The following is a 22,139-nucleotide window of genomic DNA, read 5'->3' as shown; positions in this document are numbered from 1 at the left end:
CCTGACAAAATCTATCAACTTGCTTAAGCCACGAACTCTATGAAACTCTGTGGGCGTCTCCTTGGCCTCCTCCGGGAGTGTCTAACAGAAACAACCCGATGAACAAGGTTGGCCTCTGGGCGTGTGCCCACTGCCACTGCTCGTATAGCCAGAGTTGGCGTTGACAGACTATGCGGGTAATAAAAAATATAAAAAATGTCGAATCTGTCTCACGGGATAGTCTCCGGTTTGACACAGTTATTCCAGCGATATCCCATTCTCACACATCTCGGTAGGAGCGTTCACTGCAATGAGAGACTAGATGAAGCCCAGTGTGTAATCTGTATTTTTATTTTATTTTTTTTTTTTTTTTTTTTTTTTTTTTTTTTTTAGGTGCTGCCTGTAGCGCCAGTAGGCTGCCATCAGGGGCCTCCCCGACTGCCCCAGCCCGTTAGTGACGCAGGTTAATTTTAATTATAGTGGCCTCCGTGATGTATTCTATTTTTTTTTTTTTTTTGGCGTTCCACCTATGGCGCCGGTAGGCCTTCTTGTTGGGGCCTGGTGATCGGACCCGGCTCGTTGTGGTGCAAGCAAGTGTTTATAGTAGCGCCATCTTGCTTGGCTCATGCCGCCCCCCCCCCCCCCGGATCTTTGATCCTTATTTTAGAGAGAGAATAGAGTCCGGGTTGACAGGTGGTCTGCTGGACAGCATGTGGGTAGTCTTAGGCCACTCGGCGGTGACTGAAAATTCCCATCTTGTGGTGGCGGGCGGGACGCGAACCCACGTCCTCCTGGACGCCGCGCCCGCACGCTAAGCACGCAACGCCTCCCCATTGACTCTTGCTTGGCCCATGCTGTTCCCCGGTGCTCTTCTTAATCGAAGTCGCTGAAGTTTGGGTTCATGTGGGTAATATTCCGCCACTCGGCGATGGTTTGAAAAATCATCGTGGGTTGGTGGGACTCGAACCTACGTAGTGCACGCCAGATCCTCGGGTTCACCACGCACGCCGGCACGCTAACCACTCGGCCGTCGCCTCCCCATTAAATTGTCTCTTCAAACAAATTAATTAATATCAATTAGTTATTTATTATATGCCATTATTCTATACAATTTTGCGTGTCCGCATTTGAGGCTATTCTTTCTCTAGTGGGGGGCCGAGAGACGCGGCGGCTGTTTGTTTACTGTTCGATCAGCTGAGGCGGCGAGGGGCGAGGGATGCCAGGTGAGGCGAGGCTCGTGGCACTGCCCGGCCTGAGGGGTGGCTGTCATGGGCTAGACTGGATCATTAGCAGCATAGTTTAATCACCGAGTCATTAGAAATCTCGGTAATGAGGAGGGGGAGGGGTTGGCCGGCACGAGCGTCCTGCCGACAAAGGGCTCCCTCCTGACTCGCTATTCTCAGACGTTTTCGCCTCTCACATCAACTGATTCCAAAGGCCAAACAGGAGGTTGATTGGGTTCTGATGAGTGTTCTTTTAGGTTCATAGTACAGAAGAATGATCAGACTATCACCAGGGCCATAAAACTATCCCTACAAAGGCCCAGAACTCCTATGAAACCCTTTGAATATGACCCGTGTCTTATTAAACGCCGATCTAAAACCCATGAACGGTGATGTTGAATGCCTTTACCAGCTTATCTAGGTGACTGAGGCTGCTTCATAATGGCCTAATGAAAAATTCAAACTGCTACATAAGGTCGCTGGCCACACACAACGCTTGGGGCCCGTCTGTGCCCCAGCGGCACAAGTTACCTGAGCAAGGAGCCTTCACCTGGCTGGCCGCCCCAAGACATGAACTACGGTAAATGGCCATTGTCGAGCAGACAGCTTAACACTTATTAACCCCCTCAGACCTGGAGATATATTTTGTTCATTCATTCCAGTGGCAGGGAGTGAGCAAGGTTGAAGGAAGTAACTACCAAATCTAACGGCCGCGCTGTGGAAATAATTGTCATTGAGCGTTGCTAGACACTTACCTTTCAAATTGATCATCTCACTCACAACTTGCCCCAAAATGACCCAGATAGTGTCATTTCACGATATTTTAGAAGATTTATTGTTCTGCCAAGGCCAGTAATGCTTTAGGAGTCTTTGGTGTCTCAAGACAACATTTTGTGACTGACATGAAATGTGTCCTGAAGGGGTTAAGGGATCAGAACAGGTGGTATGCCAGCCCATAGTGAGGCAGTTGTGTTTCATCAGCAGACATAAATTTTTTTCCACCACTGCTTCCGTGGTGCAGTGGTTAGCATGCCTTGCTATGAATTTGCGGGCCTGGGTTCGAATCCCTGCCTGGGCAGTTTGTCTGTAGGTCACCTAACTGTTTATCCTCCCTCCCTTTTGGACTGGTTGATAAATTGGTACCTGGGGAAGGTAAACTGTGGTAACCTGAATGTCACACCTGCCCTGTGTCATGGGGTATATAATGGGTTATTACCCACCACAGACTCATGGGCCAGTGCGACAGGGATGAGGACCAAGGCCATATGCAGCTGTTGTGTATGACCCCCCAACCCCCATTATCTTACCATTTCAAATATACGTAGTGTAAATACTGGCATGGATATGGGCTTAGATTTTTGAAGTTGTGATCTTAAAAATGTAAGAAACTGCTTTATTGCAAGCAAGATCAATATTTCTAAAGATATACAGCAGTGAAAATAAATTTGGTGCCCTGACAGGAAGAACTTGAAAAACAGTATCTTGACACGTTTGTCAACAAACTTGAGAGTAATCAAAATATCCTGCCATCATTTAAATTTCTAGTGAAACCACAAATCTAGGAATAATATATCTGATGATAACTGTTTTCATTCAGAAAATAACAAAACAGAGAGCTTTATAATGACATACTGAAAATAATCTGTTAGAAAGAAAAAAAAAGGATAACACAGAAAAGATGCATGGAGGAACATGTGCAGTAAACTCTCACTTTAATGAACCTATTGGGAGTAAGGGGGTGACATTATATCTAAAAATCTGTTATATCTGAGGGCTCTGAACTTAGGGTATTTGTCAAATTTTGTTATATGAGTTGAAAGTTTGCTATTTCTGACCATTTTTGTATATAACAAAGCCTGTTCAGCATATTAGATGAAAGTTTGTATACTTACATACATTCAGTCATCACAAATACTACACCCAGTCAGGGAAATCAAAACAATAATTACTCATTGGACACTAGTAGTATGTTATGCTGACAGAGGTGCGTGTACATGCTCAGCCAGACCACCACTGAACATGACCTTACAGTTACCAAATTTATTCGATAAATCCCCTCACATACTGGCACTGGGAATTGAACCCACGACCAGCGAGATGGGAACCTCACTCCTTAACCAGTCAGACAAAGAGGTATCCCGCTCGCAGAGTGGGTTATGGGAGGCTCACACATTAAGGCAGGTCTGGCACTACACGACTTCCCTTCCCCATCTAGATTAATTTCTGTGTGTTTGTCACTGAAACCTCCTGTTTTCTATGAACTCTTCAGAGAGCATGGGCCATCCATTTTCCTGTTACCCACACAGGGGAGACACAACAGTACCAAGGAGAGGATCCCACCGCATTGCCACCACATGTATTTTTATTTATTTATTTATTTATTTATTTTTTTTTTTTACGTCCCGGCCTACTGCTCCGTTGGCTTTTTCCCTGGTGAGGCCTGATGGTCGGCCCAGCCCGTTCTGGCGCAGGCGAGTGTTTATAGTGGCGCCATCTTGTTTTGGCTCATGCTGCCCCCTGGAGCTCAGCTTTGAACCTCTTTTTTGGGAGGTAATCTAGAGTCCGGGTTGATAAGCGGTGTTTGGGGCAACATGTGGATAGTCCTTGGCTACTTGGCGGTGACTGAAAAATCCCAGCTGTGCGGCAGCCAGGATTCGAACCCGTGTCCCTCTTGGAGCTCCTGGACGTGGCGCAGGCATGCACTTCACTACAAACCCACACAATCGCAGCATGTCATGAAACACATGAGAAATTAATCCAGACCAGGGAAGGGTTTTACCAGCGCCAGGGATTGAACCTGAGCCAAGTGAGATGGGAAAGCCACTCCTTAACCAGTCGGCCAAAGAGGTACCCCACTTGCAGAGTGAGATAAGGGAGGCTCGCCCATCAGGTGGGTCTGGCACTACAGACTGACTTGGTGCCCCAGGAGTGCAGCTTGGGTCAAGGGACAGGGATGAGGGGGGGAGAAATGGCAGAACAAAGGCAGGCCTACAAGCCAAGCAAGTTTGGGCATGCTGGCTACACTGCTTATTGCGCTGTGATTTTTTAAACCGGTCTGTATGTATACGGACATGGCACTAAGGGGATGTATCAGGTTGTCCGTATATATGAACAAGGCACTGAAGGAGTTAAAGTGCACCTTTGCCAAGGCAATCTGTTGAAGCAATCTCATGCCCTCAATTGGCTCTGGAGGGTGTACAGTACTCGCCAAAAGGAAGGAGTGCTTTCCTTGAGGTGCCACATACTTATGGTGAACAAAAACATGATGGTCATGTAGGTGAGAGATTTTAGAAAGAAGTATGCGACAACAGCTACATGACATAACTGTATCCGTTAGCTGCCTGCATCGATCTCAAAGGTGGTGCTGGTCACCTCTGGGCTGTTGTGATAGTGATTGGTGATCTGCTGTGTCTTGCTTGACAACCATGCCTTGCTTTTTGCACTTATTGATGGTGATTGTCATATTAGTACATTGTTATTATGGCATCTACCAAGGAACTAAGCAAAGAAACCATTTCTCAAATCATTGCTTTTAGAGGAGGCAGGCCACCAGACTAAGGAAATAATGAGTTGGTGGCCTTGGCAAAGTCGACAATGAAAAAGTGCAGTGGTAAGATACAATCACAGATACCTCAGTCTAGACGTCCCAGGAAGACATCTTCAAGGTCTCAAATTATTACACGAAGGGTATTCTCCAATTAACGTTTTAGAACATTCACCTACTTTGAAATCTTCCTGGAATGACCAGACTGAGGTATCTGTAATGGTGTCTCACCTCTGTTTTCCTCTATAAAATGTGCACAATATTCCTTCACTTTCATGCTGGACACTATATTTATTAAACACCACCACCAAATGCAACTGACCAACATGCGTGTACATGTTCAGCTGCCCCACCACTGAACCTAATCTTGCACTTACCAAACTTGTTCAGTAAATCCTCACATATAATGGACTGGCTAAAAAAGTTAATTAAAACTGAAATTCATTATAACAAGGTCCATAAAAGCAAGGGTATATATACTGTAAATGCAAAAAATGAGGCATGGTTGCAGAGTAAGACACGGTAGTTTATCGATCACTTTGATAGCCTGAAGGAGACGAGCACCCAGCTTTGAGGTGGCTGCCAAAAGCTAGTGGATGCAATCATGTCATGTAGCCACTGCGTACGACTGTCTAAAATCTGTAACCCACAAGACTAGAATTCTTTTTTTGCCATATGTATGTGGCCCCCTCCTCAAGGCACCACTTATGAACTTTTGATGAGTACTGTAGATAAAGTTTAAACAATATTTTTGTCATATGTCATGTAATGTCCAAAATTCATTCTGTTAAATATGACACTGTGCAACCCAGACATTATGCAACAACTACATCCGGTGATTATGGGGACTGAGGGAAGATGGAGCAACGGAAATGAATTAAAAATGTTAATGGTGGATGCTGCGTTGCCACCACTTATGCTGCATATCTTTTGTTTACATGTGCTAGCTAACCAATTACTAGTAGTTTTGTTCCAGATTTTATTACCCATTTGATATTTTCCATACCATATTTTTACAGAAAAAAAAATGCATCAATAAGTCACCTTTTTCCTGTATGCCTCCGTGGTAACTTTTTGGGAAGGAGGGGAAGCCAGTTCCATAAGTTGGCTATATGCTTAAATCAGCAAGGAGTCTGCCCCCAAGAGGTTTACTGTGTGTACTTCTTCATTCTTGTATCATTTATGATTGGTTGAAAAAAAGGCATGCATGGTTTTCCTGCCATCTCAGCTTGCTAACTGCATATCTTTCCTCACTTCCACAGTCCTGCTTCACAAGACTTTCTACTTAATTTCACCATTCTGTCCATCTTACTAATGCAAGAGTTAGCCAGTATCTTCACTTCTTCATCTCTCTCACTGGTAAGCTCTGAAATCTTTACCCTCCTTATTTTCACAACACTGCGTTTCGAAATTTCAAGATTGGACATCTCAAATATATACCAAATTTTGCCCCAATTTTTATATTCAGTTATCCTCATTTGCAGAGCATTCTATAGCAGACTCATTTTGTTATTGTATGAGGGGAAGTAGACTTGGTCTTATTGTCAAAAGGTGAAAGCCAGCTTCAACATGAATGTATTTGAGTTTTATGCTTAACTTGTGATATATAATCAGGTATGAATTTTATTGTTTTCAGGTATGTATGGGCCCAGCAGATCACCTTATGGCAACTATGGCAATTATTGGGGGGGTTACAGTCGCCCTCCCCACCCTCCTCCTCCTCCACCCATGCCACCTCATGAGCCACCAACCTTCCATCCACCGCCACCACCTCCTCCTCACTTCCGTCCCATGAGACCACCTCCCCACGCTCTTCGTCCCCCTCCTCCTCCGCCTCCAATACGGCTGCCCCGCCCTCCTCAGCAGCAGCCGTACCCCCACCAACACCCACCCTCCCGCCAGCCACACTACCGGCAGGACAGGAAGATGTCCATGCCACCCCCCCACCGTCCTCCTCCCCCTGACCACCCATCAAACCAGCCATACTCACGGCTAAGACACAGCAACGGCAGCCTTCCCCCACGAAGAGGTGGTGAGTTTGGGCACCAGTCAGAGAAACCAGACTCCGAGCCTGCTCCAAGCAAGCCAGAAGAGCCCACTGTCGGCTCTCCCCTTGTCTCAAGAAACAAAGAACCTGAGCCACCTCCATCATCTCCCACAAATAAATCTTCCCCCCCCAACAATAAGAGACCATGTGAGTATTACCTACATGATTGGGATCTAGATTGTTGCAGCATATCTAGGATACTTCTTGATTGTGCAGTTGTAGATGGACTTTATTCTGAAGCTATGCTCACCTTTTCATAGTTTATTATGTTTCATGTGACTCCTCCAAGAGGTGACTAAGACAAAATTTTGCATTTCATAACTACCATGATATTAGGTGCAACAGTCTAATAGTCTTGTCATTATGTAAGGGCACCATATATTACAATAAATCTATCTCCAAAGCTCTTCTGTTCCCCATTCCATTTGTTTCCTGTTTAACCAATTTCTAAAAATTAATGCTGTAATTTGCTAATGCTTCTTTGTTTCTGAATTTTTCGTTACTAAAAGCACTTCCTGTTCCTTAACAATGCACATTTTTTTGTATTTTTGTATCTTATTTTGTCATATATACAAAAAAATAAAAATTGAAATTTTGTGGTATGTGAACAACTTATAAAAGTGCTACAAAAGCATACCCTACTTTAGATGATTGATTGAGATGATTCAATATATGTATCCAACACAATTCTTTGCGTGCAACTTGTTTAATAATATGACATGGAAAATAATGTTAATTTTATTCCTCAGTACCAGTGGAGCTTGATCCAAACCTCCCAGAAGAGCTCGTTGCAAAGTTCCACAACAATTCATGCGAGTTATGTGAGGTTAAAGTAAGTTGGGAGTTTGTTTTTTTACCTGTTCGTCTTGTTCTAATTTACCTTTTATTGCTACATGTTGTATACTCTCTATTGAAATAGTTTTTATTCCAAAACTTAGAAATAAGTTATATTTTTATGTTCACTTGGTGTTTCAGCTAAATTCTCGCATTCAAGCAAAAAATCACTATGAAGGCAAGCAGCACCGAAAAAAAGTAAAAAATTATGTGGTTGAGAATGCTCGGAAGGATGGTCAGCCACCAGCAAAAATAGCAAAATTAGATATATCAACATCTAAAAAGGTTTGTACCTCCTCAGTCCAGTAGCATAAGGATTTATATTAGTAGTTGTTTGCTATTCCCTGAATTACTCCGTCATGCTTTTGAACCTTACTCAAGACCTCTCAAGAATAATGCACATGACATGCACACCATCACACCATTTCCCCCAATTTTTATTTTATTTAAATTAGTTAATAAATTGATTGTTAAAATGAAAAAACACTTTGGAATCCCCATCTGGGGAGGGAACCACAATGTCTCCTATATTTTTTTCATCCCAAGTGACTAGTCACCTCGGGTGAAAAAAACAATTTACCTTAAAGTTAGGCCATGGACTTTAATATCAATATTAACACAAACTTCTAATCTCATTATGTGAAATTGGCTATGGCTGGTGGTAAGTGCTGCAGGCGTGTGGGGTCACCACCAAGTGGTAATAGGCGGGAAGTGGGCTGGTTTTTTATAATGTTTAAAAAATTTTGGGCATGTTGTAACCAGATGGGACAGTTGTCAGAAATCAGCATAGAATGGGATCAGAACGCTGTCAGGCGGGGTCAGATACCACCAGGTGGGGGGGGAGCCCCTGTCTGTGCACCCCATGCGGCAACATGGCATTGCCAGCAGTCCCTGGCAGGACGACACTAGTGGCAATATTGCATCACTAGCAGTCCCCATCAGGATGCTGCTTGGAGTTCCGCCTGGGTCCTACCGACGCTTGACCATATCAAGCGGGATAGTTCCTGCAACATTGGCCCCCCCCCCCCCCCCACCCACTGACCCCTGCTTGACCCCCCCCAAGGGACTAGTCACTTGGGGTGGAAAAGAACAATTACCTTAAAGTTCGACCACGTACTTTAATAGAATTAAAACAAAAACATGATTCACTCTACAGCATTGCTGACAGAGGGAGTCACATTCATGGTAATCCATATGGAATCCACAAAAATATTCTAGAGATTAATTTAATGACAATATGTATACCAACCTCTCAGAAATTTCATTGGTTCATTGGTTTGGTCATAAGCTTAAAGGAGCTGCAGATCCACACACCACTGCATTCATGTGGATTCAGCAGTATTTGGCACCTGGCAAATTCAAGTAATCTTTTTTGTAAGTGTGAATTTTTTCCAGATACTTTCAATCTATGGAAGATTGAATCTTTAGGTGGTAAGCCTGAAGGTTGAATCTCTAGGTGGTAAGCCTACAGATACAGTAGGCTGATTGAAGCTTTATCATTATTTTGTATTCCATTGTTCAGAAACTAGAGTAGCCTATATAGCTTCAAGTTAACTTGTATAAATGAATGGCATTTTTTTTTTTTTTTTTTTTTTTTCAGAAATTGGAGCCCTTGGATGTAAGCCAACTTTATTGCAAGTGCTGTGACTTGAGTTTCACCTCTGAGCAACATGCACAGCAACACTATATGGGACGCAATCACCAGCGTGTCTTGCATGGGCTCAAGCCACTGAAGGCAGGGTACTACAATAAAGAGACTGGAAAGTGGCAGAGAATGTAAGTTGTCCCATAGGTAACTGTTCTTTGTAAGGAAATAGTTGTATGTTGTCATTCTGTTTTCCTCTAACTGTCCTGAATATCATTCAGAGCCAAGTTTTGGTTCATACTGACTTATACCTTAGTCATATTAAGACAGGAAGAAGGCACTGCTCATAGCTATACTCTTAGCTTCCTGTGGCATTTGTTGTCATTTGTATAGCGGTAAGGTAGCAGCCATAGATGATTCACTGTAGAAAGTCTTATGATATGCCTGCATCATGTTTTTCATGTCCCCAACTTTCTTCCCTGTTGACACTGTTACAGGCCTCCAGATCCCCGAGTGTCTGTAGAGAGACTCGGACTCAACATGGAACCCACTTCAGAGGATGAAAGTGGCGAGACTCCCAGAAAGCCAATTGATCCTGACTGTGTCAAGGAAAGAGGAAGGTCAGCTGTACTGGGATTTAGTTTAAAGATTGTTTATGCAAAAGTATAGAGGCAATCCTCGTTGTGTATATGGATTAGGTTCCTGAAGACCTTCTCAGATGGCAATTTTATGATTAACAGAAGTTTTCCAATAAACATTGGTGCACTATGGGAAGGGGTTATGTTTCAAATCTCTTCCTCCTTCAAATAAAGTATGTTTTAAACCCACCAATAATGCAGAATGTGGTGTTTGTTTGGCAATGTTTCTCTCCAAGACTGGAGCTATGTGTAAGTGGGGATGTGTTTGTTCTATGTTCACATTGTTCACCCTGTCTAAGTTGGCTGGCCAGAAAATGAGAGGCAGGTGGCATGGGGTAGTAGACAGGGAGCTCTGTGATGTCTTCTTTTCTTCATTTAACAACCTTATTTTCCCTTATGGCTGAGTCTGATATTTTTCATAATCATGTCAGGTTTTTAGAGGTTTGAGAACTTTATTTTTTTTAAGCCACTATTACCCTGTGGAGGAAAATGATCTCTCTGCATAACCTCAAATCTAATCTTCTAGTTTTCAGGAAAGGAGATGATAGTGATGATAAGGACCAACATTTTGTTTCAGATTTTTCTGTGAGCTATGCAATGTGTCAGCCACCTCCCAGGATCAGCTTGATGGCCACATAACAGGCCAGCGGCACCTTAAGGCTGTAAGACTCCATGCGAAGAAGACCTCAGCCACAGCAACAGGTGGGTGGGGACTTTCTTGGTTCCTCAGTGGTAGTGTTGCTGTGAATGTTGTTTGACCCTCCCACTCATTACAAGAAAATAATTATAGTTTGACAACTTTTCTTGATCACTAAATGCTGTTAATATATGTGATGTTGAAACATCAAGGAGGTTATTTTATTGGTTGTTCATTTATCTATATGTCAGATTTTTGCGAGATAGCACAAAAGCCACCACCCAAATTTTCAGGAAATATGGTAGAAAAGTGTAGCATGGGAAAAAAAGAACCATTTAATTGTAAGATGTGTCCAGCTGACTGAATGATGGCATGTGAATTATTAAAAATAAAATAATGAATGACAGAGGAACCATATGGGAAATCCCACCTCTATTTTAAGAGTAAACTATGAGTTTTTCCATTGGGTATGAAAAAGAGTCAGAAGGTGCAAGGTGGTCTGGTCCAGACCGTGAGTGCTTCCTGTGGGTGCTGCATCGAGATGGGAGGTGGTCCAGCTCATGCCATGAGTACTTCAAATGGGCACCAAAGTTTCTTGTTTTGTAGGGGCTGGTCGGGTAACAATTGATTAGATTTTGGTAGAGATCTTCATCTGAATAAGGAACGTTGTAAGTAGAATGATGAGTTTCTCAGCCTTGGCGGAGGTTTGCTGTCTCTGAACACACTTGCTATGTCAATTTTCTGTCCAGGTAATAATATTCATATCATCATCCTGTTTCATTACTAGTCCATTACAGAATAAAAGCTTTACAAGTGTTCACTTCTCTCTCTCTGATGTTGATGTTCTCCACCCTGAAAAGGCAAATGCTCAAATTTCATCCTTCCTCCTGGTCCTTTGTGTCCCCTGACTTCTACATTTTCTAGGTTGCCACTCTGTTATTTTGTTATCAGTTCTGCACATGATATGACCTGCTCAGGGCCATTTTTTATTTTTAATATAGTCATTAAGATATCTTCAATCTTTGTCTTTTCTTTAATATATAATGCTTGCTTCTTGTCTCTCCATGTTATTGCCAACAGGTTCCTCTTAACTCCTCTTTATGTGCCTCTGTTTTTTCTCTAACTCCTCTTTGAGATGCCAAATTTCTTAGCAATATTTTAGGATTGGCAGGCAGTGTTGGGCACAGACGATTTTGAATAATTAATTTCATTAATGGCATTCAAGTTTTTTGCAAAAACACTGTTAATGGGCAATTTTCGAAAAGTTAATGCTTGACGCTAAATGGTGTTAAGATTATTTAAGGTGTTAACTTTTCTTAATGGCATATATTTCAAAAGAAGAAAATAGTAACACAAAGATGGGACCCCTAAATTTTCCTTTAAATGCAGTTACTTCGCATCCAACACAGAAATTTGGTCAGAGATTGCATCATGTTGGACAAAATTAGCATAGGATAAACAAAAGAACTTATGGAGAAAAAATAATTTTTTCAGAAATTTTTTGAAAATACACGACCCTCAATTTCCCAAACCTTGATATCCTTGACATCAGATTTCCTGGACCAAATCTGGGGTCCGGCAATTGTTGGACATGTGCCCGGTCAAGTCCCTAAATAAAATAGAATCCAGTCCATACAACAGATTCCTTCCCCTGGTCACTGTCTGCAACACCTGCTTGGTGGCCACTTGTTGTGGTGGTGGCAGTGATCTTCATAATCTTGTTCAGAGTTGTTCAATTCCTTTAGTTTTATTTGCTATTTGTATATTAGTACTACACGCTCGCGATAAGTTTGTCTGTGTCTCCAATGAAGTGTTCACAATCGGTTCAGTAAGCTGCTGCTTCTTGTGACATGCATTCTTATCTGTGTTTGCAGTTATCAGCTGAGCAGCAACTTGTAGTTATGATAATTTTTATTATCCGTTTCATATTTTTATTACCTGATTTTTATTGAAAGAAGGATGTATTAATAAATAATTCACATGGTATAAAATGCTGAAGGGTTAAGCGCCTAATATTGAGAAACAAAATGGCAGACAGCTCATGACCGCCGCCAACAGTGCGTTCTTCGTTGCCGTGTAATGCAAGTCTTCATATAATTTATTTAGTTAACCTCTTAGATGTGCTGCTTCATGTGCTGGACAGAGTGTGGTAAAAGTCCAGGGCAGGTACTGAATTTTGATGACTGCCAGACAGAGCATTACAAACATCTGTGAGTAGGCCGTTTCCCCAAACTGGTGCTTTCCGATTCTCAGACTTTTGTGGTTTCAGTACAGGTGCTCCCCCCCAGTAGGCTGGGAAATCAAGGGTCAAGCATACCATACAAAGTACAATAAATATCCTTACATGCTTAAGTGGGGTGGGGTCAAGCACACTGGTCTACCCAAGGAACTCAGATTTAGGCAAAAAATGCAGTTGTGTGCATCATGTGACTACCCCTGCTCATATTATTGGTTGGCATCGCACCATACTTCTGGCTGATTGGTGGAGAGTAACAAGTGCGTGTGTGTGTGTATGTGTGTGTGTGTGTGTGTGTGTGTGTATTTACCTAGTTGTAGTTTTACAGGGCCTGGGTTACGCTTGTGTGGTCCTGTCTCCATATCTGTATTTGTCCAATTTTTCCTTAAACCTTTGCACACTCTTCGCTGATACTACATCCTCACTTAGTCTGTTCCAAACCTCTATATTTCTTTGTGTCTCTCAAGCATCTTCCTTTACTTTTTTTTTTTTTTCCCCCATTGTGCCCTTGAGCTGTCTCCGTAGCTGTAAAAAAAAAAAAAAAAAAAAAAAAAATTTACTGTGTCCTCTTGTGTTCCTGGTGTTTATTCCTTCTTTTAGTAGTAACTCCTCATTATCTACTTCTTCCATTTTGCTCAATAATTTATAAATTTGTATTAGGTCTCCCCTTTCTCTTCTTTGTTCTAGTGTTGGTAGGTCCATTTCCTTTAATCTTTCTTCATATGTCAATCCTTCCAGCTCTGGAACCATTTTTGTTGCCATCCTTTGTATTCTTTCTAGCTTTTTTATGTGTTTCTTCTTATGGGGAGACCATACTGCCTCTGCATATTCCAATTTTGTCCTAATCATAGTGGTTATTAATTTTTTCATCATATCCTTATTCATACGTATCACCGAATATCCGATTAACATGACTCAGGCTGTTGATTATCTTGTATTGTCACTCCCAGATCTCTCTTTTCTTGAACTTTCTTTAATATTTCTCCATTTCCCATTTTATATGTCCATTTTGGTCTCTCTTCACTCTTTCCCATTTCCATTGCATGACATTTCTTCACATTGAATTCCATCTCCCATTCAATACTCCATTTCTAAATCTTGTTCAGGTAATCTTGCAGAATTTCACAGTCTTTACTGTTTCTTATATGTCTTAGCAGTTTTGCATCATCTGCAAACAGGCTCATATAACTGTTTACTCCCTCTGTCATATCATTTACATATACTAGGAAAAGTACTGGTGCCAATACTGATCCCTGAGGCACTCCACTCTCTACAATTCTCCATTCTGATTTTATGTCCTTTACCACTGTTCTCATCTCTCTTCCCATTAAGTAGCTTTCCATCCAGTTCATCATTTTCCCTTTCAATCCTCCTCTATTCTCCAGCTTCCATAGCAGTCTTGTATGTGGAACTTTGTCGAACGCCTTCTTCAGGTCCAAGTAAATGCAATCAACCCATCCGTCCCTTTCCTGTATTTCATCTGTTACTCTTGAATAAAAGCTCAGTAAGTTTGTTACATATTAGCGCCCTTTTCTGAAGTCATATTGTGTACTTGTGATTATATTATGCTCTTCTAGAAATCTTGTCCATTGGTTCTTTATCACTTTCTCACATATTTTACATACTACACTGGTCAATGATACAGGTCTGTAGTGTAGTGTAGTGTACAGGTGTATGTGTGTGTGTGCGTTCTTGTGTGTGTATTTACCTAGTTGTAATTTTTTTTTTTACAGGGCCTGGGCTTACGCTCGTGTGGTCCCGTCTCCGTATCTATAATTATCCAACTTTTCCTTTTGTGTGTGTGTGTGTGTGTGTGTGTGTGTGTGCATGCATGTGTGTAACTGTATAAAAGTGGAAGTTTACTAGATTGAAATGTAAGACAGTTAAGTGGAAAGAAGAGAAGCAATCATTAGTATTGGCATATATTTTGTAACCAGATTGTGTTGCTGCTTTAAAACTTTTGTTTTGCATGATGTAATCATCAGAGGTACAGTACACTCAGGGTGTTTATTTTTTAAAATTAGTTTCCTTTCAATGCATTTAGCATAATTTGTCTTACACATCATTCATAATTATTACAGATTTTATTTAATATAGAGGGGAAAAGGTACTTTCATATTTTGCCATAATGAAATTATTCTTTCCTACTCCAAAAGAGTCTTATGGCAACCTAATTTTTAGTACTATGAGTGTGACTTTGGTTCCACTATAAACATTGCATAGTAGTTTCTGGGATCAGCAGCTAAGTGCAGTGGTATAATGTCATGGATAGCTTTAGAGCTAGATTTTTAATTTTTTTTCAGTTGGGAAAACGAAGGACCCATAGAAGATGATGATTCCTTGTGACTGCCCTATGAGAGCATCCTAGAGTCACCAAATACATTGCGGGATAGAGTGTATTAAAACAACTGCCACTGATTACTGTTGTCATTGGAACTAAGAAATATTTGTTATATATACAAGGAAATTAATGTTTCCTATGCCAGAGAATTCAGATATTTTGGTGCACTTTGAATATTATTGAGAGCATTGATTTATGGATGGTAATTAAGTTAATAATTATATAATCATATGACTATGAGAAATCATAATCATTTATTTATTTATTATATATGCAGTTTTTATGTATTTGAACCAATACTATTTATATACATCTATATATATATTGTGGATATTGAAAACTTAGTTTTGATGCTTCCCCATCATATTGTTCTGCCACACCTGCACACCAGATCAGACCGTTCCCTTTAGTTAAGTACTCACAGATGATTAGCTCCAAGCATCACATGAATAAGGTTGTTTTCAATTGGGTCGCTATTTAGAAAAAAGTTCTACTATCTCATATTTCAAGATAAAACCATATCTTTCTAAATATATATATATATATATATATATATATATATATATATATATATATATATATATATATATATATATATATATATATATATATATATATATATATATATATATATATATATATATATATATATATATATATATATATATATATATATATATATATATATATATATATATATATATATATATATATATATATATATATATATATATATATATATATATATATATATATATATATATATATATTCTACAGCTCATTGTAGTATTGGAATATAACATCTCAACATAGAAAAATAAAATTAAAAAATAACCTAAAATGAGTCATTCACAGCAGTCATATATTAATCTGAGCCTCTCGGTCACCTAAATTTTCAGTTAATACTAGACCCCCACAACTTCATTATCCGTGCACAGGAGTTGTAGGTACTAGTCAGTAGTGGCAACATTACATCCACTCAGATTAAAACTGTTCCTACCTACTACACCTGTGTTTGGATAAGAAGCTGAGTGTGGCAATAGAGAAAGTGTTTATTAATCATGGCTACTTTAAGTTCACTGTTGCACACATTCTGTTTGTTATGATTGTAGTGGAAAGTTTATAGAGTACAGTGGGAAGACTATCTGGTCAGTAGTTGTTTAAGTCTTTCATGTTGCCTTATTTTAATTGATGTAATGGTGGCATTTTTCCAGGCTCTAGGGACTCTGTGACTCTGCAAGTATTTCCTATATATTTAAGCTAGTTTATTAATTATCAAATTGTCTGTATCTTCAAGTACAGTTAGACCATCCCCTGCTTTACCCCAACTCATTCTTTTCAAAGTTTTCTTTACTTCATCTATGGTTACATTAAGAATTTTCAAGTTTGGAAACTTCATTTTCCTCACCACCATCCTCCTGCTCGCTGATTACTGTACATTTCAATGTAGTATTTTTCTGCAACTTCAGTTACCACTTTTATTTCATTTGTGACATTGGCATTTGCATCTCTTAAAGCAGCGGTTCCCAAAGTGTGGTGGTCACACCCATGGGGGTGCGTGAGTCGATCACGAGGGGTGCATAAGGAAAAAAATATGTAATGGCGGATTTTATGTCTCATTAAAATTTCAAACACATCATTAACTGCCATTGTTTTAAAACTAACGTATGCTCTACGCTTCAGCGGAGTTGTCTGTTCTTTGTTTGAAACTTAACCGGACTCTGAGCACATTCATCCACCCCCCCAGGTACATTTTCGTTCAGTTTTGATAGCCATTGTTTAGAGCCTCATACTCTGCGAGCACAAAATTCGTAAAAAATGGACGAAATTTCAGGAAATTGACGGGACTTTAGTACTGCTCAAATCTTAACGGGGGTGCGTGGACTCGGTCACAGCCTGGGAGGTGGTGCGTGGCCTGAAAAGTTTGGGAACCGCTGTCTTAAAGGATACAACTGATTTCTGCCAGTGCCCAATCTTCTCTGTCGATGTTCTGTTTCTTACATTTTTTAGAGTTTCTTTGATCTTGCCCATATAGAATTTACAGATATCACTAACTTTCCTGTTGCTGATAAACTTTGTCAGTTCAATCAACTTTGTCTCATCCCTTAGTTCTTGCTTTGAAGATTTTTAAGCTTGTTTATGAGACTTTCATTTATTTGTTTAGTTTAATGCTGGTGTTTATTGGAAATAAATAAGCTAGCTATTGAAAATAGAAGATTCTAATCCTTCACCTTTCAAAGAATAAAGAATGCAGCTTGTTCAATTATAATTACTATTAAGCTTGACTTCATTGATTTTTTTTTTTGGCTTTAATAGAGTGTCACTTACTCATATGCAAACAAACTTACACATGGCTATGGAGGAGAAAGAACGTGAATGCTACATTTGTTGCGTGTAAAAAAGTAAAAAAAAAAAAAAATGTATGTATACATATTATGTATGCTGGAATGCTGAGCTGTGTTGGCCTTTGGATTCTATCTCTTAGGGGTTCTGTCTCTGCCCATGGCTAGCAGTCAGCCCTGTCCCTGATATGAATTGGTTGGAATGAGGGCTGCAACTCCCCCTTAAAATCAACCCTGCCCAATACAAAATTGAAGGTTGAGGCTCTGATCGAGGCTATGTTGTACACTACCCAGAAGTCAACTCTGCTCACAGGGTTGTCTTTGTAAGAGACTACCCTGAGTAGAGGAGGCCAATGCGGTACCCTTAAATCTCTCGGCTAGAGAAAGTCAATGGATCCTGCTTGGAGATACTTGGTATGGTAAAGGCACCTGCATGGTGACTTTCTTGAGGGGACTCCTGAAATGTATGCTCCCATTGACTGAATGATTGATTACATCTAATGCCTTATATCTCATGTGAAGTTCCTCTCAGGGGTGACTAGGTCAGAGTTGGCACAGAGAACATGGAAGTCAGTCTGCTAGTTATGGAAATATTGATCAGTTGTGTAGCTGATAAATCAATTAGTTATGGAGTGGCTTTCTTAAGTTGATATAGATGTGATTATATAGAACATTACTCAATGAAATTGTAAATTCAGTTCAAACCCTTTATAGGAAACTGGTGGTACCTTCTGCGTAAGTGTAATTAGAACTTAAATAATTTAAAATTGGTTTTGCTAGAAATTAGTTTAATTTTGTGTTGAAAGAAAAGCATTCACTTCTGTAAAACTCTTTTCAGGTCCTAGTGATAGCATCTTGGCAAGTGTAATAAAAGCTGATGAAGCCAAGAAGACCAAATCCAAAGATTTGTCCATATACCGGACACCCTCAGGTATACAGTGCACAATAGTTCTCATTCAGCACCTCTTAAGAAGTGTAATGCATGTCTAGTCAGAAAATTTGCAAATGCATCTGTTATTGGGGTATTGGTGTAACCTCTCTTAATACATTTTCAGTATTTTCTTTATATGTATTTTGTAGTTGATGTATTTCATAAGACTTCATCATTTTTAATCCTCATTCTTTAGAGTACAGTCTGAAAATGTAGAAAATATGTTTAGTGTCTAAGGTTATAGATCTGACCCTCTGTCTCTGATACCCAATCTACACTTACAGTTCCATGCTCAAAATGTGCTAAATTTATCGGCTATTTTATTAACTTATCAGATACTGTTACAGATGTATTTTTTGTGGCATTTACATTGTTTACTTGCAAGTCTCAGTTGTATGTATGAATATGAAATAATTGGGATATAGCCACCAATTCAAGAAATTTTAGATCTTGCACACTTTGCTTTCATGCTGCAGTTGTTAGCACATGTAGCTACAAATCTGCAGACCTGGGTTCAAATCCCAGCCTGGGCAGCTGTTGCTGTACAATACAAAATGCTTAATGTGAAGGCTCAGGTACATTTCTGAGCAGTCTCTATCTCCAGTAGCACAAGAACATAATTATGTGATTGAACCAGGACTTTTTAGCATTAGGAATGTGGAATGTGTGCTCCATCCAGGGACAATCACCTTCATAATGCGCAAAGCACACACAGAGGGGTCTCTCATCTGGAAGCAGTGACCATTCCACGGGAAATCAGAAAAGTACATTTACAGGTCTTCTCACTGATTGAGGTGAAACTCAGTATGAGGTTCAACTTTGGGACATCTATGGTGCCCTCCAGAGATGAGGACTCCAAGGCTGGTCTTTATTCTCCACCATAATTTAACAATTTTGAAACATTTTTTTTAGGAAATAGTGTGTATTATGTGCATGTAGTTTGGTGTGCAAAGTAAATGAATTTGTACATAGAGGGAATGCTTAACTACTCTCCAGTGTTGCTTGAGACAAAGTGGAGGGTCTTTGATAGGTTTGCAACACCCCCTCACCCATGGTGTATACCTCACTGGCTTATGCCAGTTGTGGCAGGCCTATTCCCCTTTTAATGCACTAAAGGGATGTGATACCAAAATTTTCCATCAGAACTATATCCAGCACTTTAATAGATAACAATCTTAAAAGTGCATATCATCTTGATGTAATGAAGATGTTTGCAGGATACCCTGCGAATTTGCTAGTCCAGACATGTTGAATCAGCAATTGTTGGGGGATGAGTGTATAGAGAAAATATGAAATCACTTAAGGTATTGGCATCATTTGCATTGAGGTCCAGGTGGCTCAGTGGATGTGGTGGTTGGCTGGATTTCTAAAGGTTGCGAGTTCAATCCCAGCTCACAGCCGCTTCTCAATGGAAGAGGTAGTGCTCTCTTGCAACCCTAGCAGAGCTGTATGGTTTAGCTAAATGGTTTGGGGGGATTCTGCACTTTTTAATCATTTGAATTATGAGAGGTAAAGATGGAATAATTAAGGAAATGAGGGGATAGAGGAATAATTCAGTTCAGTGGACCTTTACCTATGCTACCTATGCTCCTTAAAGATTGGTATGGAATGAAATACAGCATGAGATAAACTACCATAGAACAACATTTTGGCTGATGAAGTGGGATGGTGAGAGAAAAGAGTATGTGTACAGAAGACATGGTATGGATGAAAAAATAAGGGCAGCATATTATAGTGATAGTATGATACAACTGAGGTGGTTTGGGTACATGATGAAGATGCAGAATAGAGTTTGTGAAGAGGGTAATGTGCATCAAAGCCAAGTAGAAGATGCGTTGAGTGACGACGGCTGAATGGATTGGTCTGGTCTAGAGGTATGTGAGTGGTAGGAGGGCAGTGGTATTGGTGTTGTAAAAAGGGCTTCATAATGTGAGAGAACTGTGATTTTTTTTATGTGCTTGTTCCTTCGAAAGAGATCCAAAATGGTAGATGAATGGATTGATGGATAGATCAATAGATACATACATATAGATAGTTTTGGATAGGAATATATAGGGGGCAGGGTGTTGCTATATTCTTACCCAGTAGTATTTTACAGGATTAGTCAATTTTTTTTCTGAATTTCTAATTACAGTAATTTTCTTTATATAGCACTTCAACACCTATATAATATACTTTTCTTTTTTCCAGAAGCTTTTATTGTTCTGTATTGGCTTTATCTGGAAAAAAATATAGAAAAATACATTTTGCTTCACTTTCCAGATGTAATATATATTCTTGAGTGATCTAAGGAGACAATTTGTCTTTTCTCTTCAGGAAAATACTACTGTTCCCCGTGTGACCTCACACTAAACTCTGAGAGTCAGTTTGCTCAACATGTAGAGTCCAAGAAGCACAAGACCAGAAGAATCAAGTGATTTACAAGGTCAAACAATTTTTTCAAATAATCTTGTTCACCAGAGGTGGGCGAGAGCCATCAATGCTCATCAGAGGCTTAGTAAGTTCTCAAAGATACTGTAAGTACTTAAATGTGTCTTGTATTTTTGTTGTTGTTGTTGTTGCTGTTGTTGCTGGGAGGGTTGATTACAGATGTCTTAGTTCTCAGTACGGTAGGCTTGTAATGAGTGCTGAAAATTTACATTAGGCATGCATTCTTTTAATTCACTTGCATACTGAGTATAGGATTAAAACTGCATTAAGAACATTACACATGAATAAAACTATTACATTACTGATGAAATTAACCCTTGGTTTTCTGCCCACAAAAATTTAAGAAAACCTTTTTACAGTCATGGAGTGACACAATGATATCCTTTTCTTTGTGAGCTGAGTTATTACAGTCTGTATTCTGTTTGATCATTATTGTTTACATTAAACAAAAAGACTGTCAGATTTAATTTTGGGTCTTGTTTTGCATCATACTATCATAGTCATTATAAAAAGCAATAAGGATTCCTAAATAAGTTGTAAGTAGGAATCATCACCATTTACTGCCCCAAGAGTAAGGGTGCCTCCATCACTAAAGTGTTTGGCAACCCTCACAATATCATGTCTGCTCCTCTGTATTCACTCTCCTCGACCACTAATCTTATTGGTACTACACAGTTCTTCTATCATATCTTTACTCGATTATTTTTTTTTATGTTCATGGAACAGTAATGATATATATATATATATATATATATATATATATATATATATATATATATATATATATATATATATATATATAGATCTATATATATATATATATATATATACAGTCAACCCACAACTAGTACGGTTTCCAATAGGTCAGTTTTGGTTTTAAGTGCAGTTTCTGAGAAGATAATTAAGGATTGTTAAATATCCCAATGAGCAGGAAATTTAAAAATCCTACAAGATCTTCCTTGACAATCTGTATAAAACCGAAAACTATCTATTGGAAACTATATATATATATATATATATATATATATATATATATATATATATATATATATATATATATATATATATATATATATATATATATATATATATATATATATATATATATATATATATATATATATATATATATACACACACACACACACACATACACACACACACACACATATACACATATATATATATATATATATATATATATATACAAAATGGATTACTTGAGAACTGTTCTGTGTGATGCACTATGTAAACTGTATAAGGAACAAAACATGAGCTAAACAGCTCATGTAAAAAAGAGGAATAGTTTAAGTGGTGGAAGAGGTTGAAAATATGACAAAAGAGGTTTTTGTTTTGTCAAATTATCAGAATA

General features: G+C 39.3%; 1 protein-coding gene across 5 annotated transcripts; it reads left to right on the top strand.

Moving 5' to 3' along the window:
• The first annotated feature begins 1,069 nt into the window (after nt 1–1,069).
• On the top strand, nt 1,070–21,485 carry LOC127004499 (zinc finger matrin-type protein 3-like). Of its 5 annotated transcripts, XM_050872275.1 has the most exons (10): nt 1,138–1,202; nt 6,009–6,105; nt 6,383–6,940; nt 7,543–7,625; nt 7,769–7,912; nt 9,228–9,403; nt 9,710–9,832; nt 10,428–10,552; nt 18,245–18,337; nt 20,654–21,485. In XM_050872275.1, the coding sequence occupies exons 3-10, from the start codon at nt 6,385–6,387 to the stop codon at nt 20,752–20,754; spliced, it is 1,401 nt and encodes a 466-aa protein (XP_050728232.1). In that variant the 5' UTR covers nt 1,138–1,202; nt 6,009–6,105; nt 6,383–6,384; the 3' UTR covers nt 20,755–21,485. The 5 variants fall into 5 exon arrangements, with proteins under 5 accessions (XP_050728231.1, XP_050728232.1, XP_050728230.1 ...); XM_050872274.1 differs by lacking the exon at nt 6,009–6,105 and having other exon boundaries at nt 1,070–1,202; XM_050872273.1 differs by lacking the exons at nt 1,138–1,202; nt 6,009–6,105 and adding an exon at nt 1,227–1,782.
• The last annotated feature ends 654 nt before the right edge of the window (nt 21,486–22,139 follow it).

Source organism: Eriocheir sinensis, chromosome 28 (assembly GCF_024679095.1).
Source record: "Eriocheir sinensis breed Jianghai 21 chromosome 28, ASM2467909v1, whole genome shotgun sequence".
Lineage (NCBI taxonomy): Eukaryota > Metazoa > Arthropoda > Malacostraca > Decapoda > Varunidae > Eriocheir > Eriocheir sinensis.
The sequence above is the reverse complement of the archived record's forward strand: the minus strand, read 5'-3'. Positions and strand labels throughout refer to the sequence as shown.